The sequence below is a fragment of the Heptranchias perlo genome, chromosome 10 (assembly GCF_035084215.1).
Source record: "Heptranchias perlo isolate sHepPer1 chromosome 10, sHepPer1.hap1, whole genome shotgun sequence".
Classification (NCBI taxonomy): Eukaryota; Metazoa; Chordata; class Chondrichthyes; order Hexanchiformes; family Hexanchidae; genus Heptranchias; species Heptranchias perlo.
The window spans coordinates 37,390,428-37,396,162 of record NC_090334.1 but is presented as its reverse complement, the minus strand read 5'-3'; the positions used below and the strand labels follow the sequence as shown (position 1 = coordinate 37,396,162).

Here is a 5,735-nt window from a genome sequence, read left to right as displayed (position 1 = left end):
CTCCCCTCTCAACCAACTCGCTCTGGCGGCCTGTTGTCGTCATAAAGAGGCGGAGCGTGAAGGTGACGGTTGGTGACCGGGCGCGCGTGATGTAGTGACCGTTAATAGATTGCGTGCCCTTTGCCCTTGTGCCGGTTTCAAGTGTTATAATGATTGAGAGTGGCTTTTGTCAGTGCGGTAAATGTTGACAGTGACTAGTCCCGAAGGATCAATAGCCGGAAGAGAATTATTGTCGAATGGCACCGTTTCACCTTATTTTATGGCAGGTGAAGGTATGGCGCGGAACTGACGTTTTGTGAGAGTCTGAGATTAAAGAGCGGATCCCTTCATTGTTTATCATGTTGCCTCAACCTCTGCGGTTCTTTGCCCCCCGTTTGCAACGTGCACTGAGGTCTGTGGGTAAAGACCTAGGTGCATCCATGCTTTTACCATGTTGCATTGCTCCACAGCTCTGCACCTCGTCGAAGTTTTTAATGCTAACTGAGTGCAAACAGAATGATGGAGACAAGAGGAAAACATCAAACGCTCAACAAGAAAGAGTTACTCGCAGGGGTGATACCGGCTCTTCGTTTTCTTTATTTACTGCTGGGGCAGCCAGAAAAAGAGCAGAATTCACAAAAAGCAAAAAGGGCAACAAATTGCCTGATGCTTCAAAAGTAGCAAAACTTTCAAACACGTCAATTCCAATAAAGCCTTTAAGTATAGATGAATGGAAGAAATTGAAAGCAGAATCGTACAATAAAACTCGTTTTGAAATAAGCATAATGGAAAAACTACTGTCTGCTCGGGCTGATGTTGATGTGGCTAAATCACTTTTAGTTTTTGTGACAATGGAAACTGGTACTGTTGGGTATGAACTCCTTCTGAAGTACTTGGCATTGTGTGTTCAAGGGCATCATCTCAGTGAGGTGCTTGATGTATATGTCATTATGAAAACTAGATTCAAAGTATTGGACATTGGTGCTTACAGCCTCCTCATCAGTGGCTTTAGCAAGACAGATCATTGGAGGGAGGCTGTGATGTTTTTAGATTCAATCAAAAAAATGATTAACCCATCACCAAGGAATTATGGAGATGTCATTATTTCTGCACTCCAGCATAAAGAAGTAGAAACTGCTTGGAGGTTGTTTAAGGAGATGGAAGGCAAAAACTTAAAACCAAATGAAGATACATTACAAGCATTTTTTGATTGTAGCAAGTTATTTTGTGATGATCAATCTGAAAACAAGATGATTAATATCCTTTCCTACCTGAGAGACAATCAAATATATCCTGGAGAACGTTTAATGCACAGTATCAAGTCATGGTTTGAGAGGTAAATGTTTAATTACTATGCCCTTTTGAAAAGTTGGATTGACGTTTACTGGTAAATTTATGGCTGATACGGTGCAAGGGATATGTTAAATTCCAGTAATATATTTTTAATATGTTGTGCTGTGGATTAGGTGATATTTCCTGTGTAGACGTAATGTCAGTCCACTAACCCCATTGATCATTAGGTTGCACTGGGTGACCCTTGAGAACCAGTATGTTCACTGACATATATTGGCTCCTGGTCTGGCAACGCCTCGATTTTTAAATTCTCATCCTTGTTTTCAAATCCCTCCATGGCCTTACCCCTCCCTATCTCTGTAACCTCCTCCAGCCCTACAATCCTCTGAGATCTCTGCACTCCTCCAATTCTGGCCTCTTCCGCATCCCCAATTTTAATCACTCCACCATTAGCGGCCATGCCTTCAACTGCCTAGGCCCTAAGCTTTGGAATTCCCTCCCTAAACCTCTGTGCTTCTCTACCTCCTTTAAGATGCTCCTTAAAACCTACCTCTTTGACCAAGCTTTTGATCACCTGTCCTAATATCTCCTTTATGTGGCTCAGTGTCAAATTTTGTTTGATAATGTTCCTGTGAAGCGCCTTGGGATGTTTTACTATGTTAAAGGCACTGTATAAATGCAAATTGTTGTATGCTGTGTCTACTAGGGCATGTATTCTATGATCTATTAGTGCTATATGATGCACTTCATATTATTTGCCTGGATTTTATTATTTAAACTTAATTTTGTTATTGCTTTAACAATCAGTTCATATGGAATATCCTGTCCATTAATTATTATTGTTGCTATCTTGTATGGAGAGGCACCTGTTGGTGTATCCTTCAATTTACCAACCCATTTCAAAATTGGACCAATCACTTTTGTCAAGGTAGGATCGTGATGTGCTAAGTGATTTACTGCATTAATTGGTTTGTTTGATGCTGCCACTGAAATATTGGGAGGAAGTATTTTTTTTATTCATTCATGGGATGTGGGCGTTGCCGGCAAGGCCAGCATTTATTGCCCATCCCTATGGGATGTTAGGAACTTTGGCAATTGATTTATGCTAGTCCATTATATGATATCAAAATAATGTTGATGGAAGTTCACCCAGCATGTTATTCAGCAGATCTGGAATGGTGTAAGTTCCATTTAACTATTAGTAGCTCTTGATTACAATGTTATTAAGATTGGGAACTCACTGTATCTGAAATTATGGATGCCCATATGTGCTTTCATATTGATCATCACAAATGACTTGCTACAATCAAAATGCTCACAGTGTGTCTTCATTTGGTTGGCCGCAAAGTGCAAGATGTGGGCACCTGGAATTCCTGACACTGAGTTCTCCATTTCAACTACATTGTTAGTGGGATATCACGTTACAGCTCCTGTTGTGATGAGCCCATTCAGAGAATGTGTGCACAAAATTTCTTTACAATGGCTGTTTTACAATAAAAATAATTAGTTTAAATTTAATTTTAATTTTTGTATTGCTGTTTTCCTTACTATAATTACATTTTAATTGCAGCATTCCAGGTGACAAATGGGAAGGACACGTAACAACTATTGTACACAGGTAGGTGTATCTTTGTAATTGAAAGTGTTCAAACTATTCTTTAGCTTTTGTTTTCTGAGATTTTTATTTAATTAATTCATTCATTCTATAAAGCAGTATTTATTACTCTTATGGCAATTTTATATTTTTAAAAAGTACAGTTAAAAGAAAAACTACAACACTTCTGTAACACCCCCAGCTTTGATTCCTGATCTGTGCTGAGTTAGCTGATCTCAGCTGGGTTGGTAGAGGCAATACAATGGACCTCAGTGCCTCAAGCTAGAGAATGGAAAATCAACTGGATTTCTTGCTGCTGATTGCTATCTTGTGGAAAGTGCAGTTGTGTAGATGATAGGTGAAGACAGAATTTGCTTGGCTGTGGTTTTCCCCTGTAGTTGAGTAGCTTGCCAACACTAACTGCCTGGGCTCATACATGAGGACTGGTCATTCAGGTGAGATACCAGAGGATGACTTGTGCCCATAGAATTGTAGCTCAACATGAGTCATTGCTTTCAGGAGAGGACGAGGAAAGGAAGACAATTGGCTAAATACTCCACTTAACTTTTACCTTAATCATATTTCTTACTTTTCAAAAATAATTAGTGTCATGCTTTTAGTAATGAAATAGCTTTAAAAAAAATTTGCCTTTCTTTGTCTAGTGGATCTGTTTAGTGGGTCTGTGATTATAGCAACCCTGACCTCTGCTCATGAAGCCCTTGTGCCTCAGTGGCTATTGCAGTGTTGCGCCTCTAAATCTGGAATCAGCAAATTTTCTGGCACTTAAAATTTTCAAACAAAAATAACAGAAAGGAGCTTAAGAAAAAAGGGAAGAGATAAAATACAAGAAGAAATAAGATTTAAAAAACATTTATAATGTGAGAAATAAAACAGATGGAAAGAAAGAAATTGAAATTAAGAACTTGCATTTATATAGAGACTTTCACATCCTCAGAATGTCCCAATGCACTTCACAGCAAGTGTATTAAATTTAACATGTAGTCGCTGTTATGTAAAAAATCACGGTAACCAATTTGCAAACAGCAAGCTACCACAAACAGCAATGAGACAAATGGCCAGTTAATCTGTTTTAGTGGTGGGTGAGGGATAAATGTTGGCCAGGACACCGGGAGAACTCCCCTGCTTTACTTTGAATCTGTGAGATTTATAAATCCACCTAAATCGGCAGATGGGGCCTTAGTTTAACGTCTCATCTGAAGGACAAAATTAGAAAGAAAAAATATATGAAGATTGAATGTATAATTCAACCAGAATAAAACTTGATTCATAGGAAAAGCTTTGACATAAAATCATTCTTTTCATCTGAGTCACGTGTGAAGCAATCTACCCAATATAGCCACCTGGGCAACGCAGTGCGTCGAGCACTAATGCACCACATCAGAATGGCATTTGAATCTGCAACATTCCCCACTGTACGCTGTTCATAATCAGAGCCCTGTTAGGAAGTGCCAGTGATGTGCTGCCAAGCTAGTGCCTCGTGCCTCCTAATGGTCAACCAAAGGAGCATGTTGGCAGAGGTCTGGAAGCAAGCACACTATCTGTCTTTTCGACAGACTAGATTAGTCCATGCAGGGTGAAGTTAAGAAGACGTGGAAAGAAATTTTCCCACCCTTTTTGCACTCCCCCTCCCACAAACATTCTGCCTCCTACAATAATAGTTTTGTACACGTTGGGAGGGCAGCTTAGTCCCCTTGATAAAGGCCACAAAAAGCTAACTCTGTATGTAGTACAAAATCACCCAGTCTTGGGGCTTGAGTTCTGCTTTCTTGTTTTATGATCTTTGCCAGCAGCTATTAATGGGGCAAGTGATTTGGCGTGACGTGAAATCCTGTGAATATCTACAATTGCCACACATAGCACCATTTGTTGTCTTGCATATCGCAATTTTCCATAAAATGTACAACAGGCAGTGAAAATGCACCGATCTGAGCAAATGATGTGTTTCTGTAATTCTGTATCAATTGGGTGACAGTTTTGTAGCTCATTTCTTGGTATCTGCATGTGAAACTGATTAATTTGAACACTTTCTTCCAGTGGGAAATGCCATGTATGCAACACATTACTCGAATCCATTCAGCTGAGTGAGGAAGAATACAGTATATTAAGAGAGTGTGTGATGAATGATGTTATACAAGGGAAAGATGTTTTTAAGAAGACGACTCCTCTGGTAAGCAGTGCAGTTAATTTAAAGGTGTTTTCTGTAAGTTGTATAAAAAGATTATAATAAACATATCATCTGTTCGGCAGTTTTTAAATGAAACTTAAAAAATGATGCGCATTAATCAGTAAAGATTTAGAATCACTTGACTGTGCTTGCATTAAAACTGTAGTACCACTGATTTTTGTACAGTAGCAGAGCTGCAAATTGCAGCTACCTGTTTAGCTCATCATCACCACCAAGGTGGTGTTGACTTATAAATAGCCGGGGTGGTCTTCACTGTTATCCTTCTCCAGCAAAGCTTGGTCGGAGTAGCATCATGTTAACCAGTGCTTTCACCACCCCCTACCTTGCAGCACAAATATCAAGGTCGCAAGATGATGTTTCACACAGCTTTAGTCAGCCATTTCACGCTACGCAAATGTCATTGGACTGATGCCGACTAGTCTGGTGCACCTGTATGAATGTGCAGGATGTTATAATATTCTTACTGTCTTCTTTTACTTTTGTTGCTTTTTTGTTCAAGTGTCTTTTTGTATGGAAATTCCTAAAGTATCTAAAAATTGCAAAATGACAATCGGTGCAAATTTTTAAAAAGTTTTTCAGAAATGAAAGTTAATGGCAATGAAATGAAAAGGCCTACAATATTTGACTTTTAATGGGATGACATTGGTCAACAATAGAGAGTTA

General features: G+C 39.1%; 1 protein-coding gene across 2 annotated transcripts in view; it reads left to right on the top strand.

The window, feature by feature from the left end:
- Nucleotides 1-59: 59 nt before the first annotated feature.
- The window catches only part of prorp (protein only RNase P catalytic subunit), a 59,354-nt gene continuing 53,678 nt past the window's right edge, over nt 60-5,735 (top strand). Inside the window, exons 1-3 of one of the 2 annotated variants that reach the window (XM_067991496.1) lie at nt 60-850; nt 2,843-2,890; nt 4,922-5,054. In XM_067991496.1, coding sequence (XP_067847597.1) covers nt 339-850; nt 2,843-2,890; nt 4,922-5,054 — 693 coding nt within the window. In that variant the 5' untranslated portion in view covers nt 60-338. Of the gene's footprint in view, nt 1,316-2,842; nt 2,891-4,921; nt 5,055-5,735 lie in introns of both variants that reach the window. The other variant, XM_067991494.1, reaches the window with a different exon arrangement.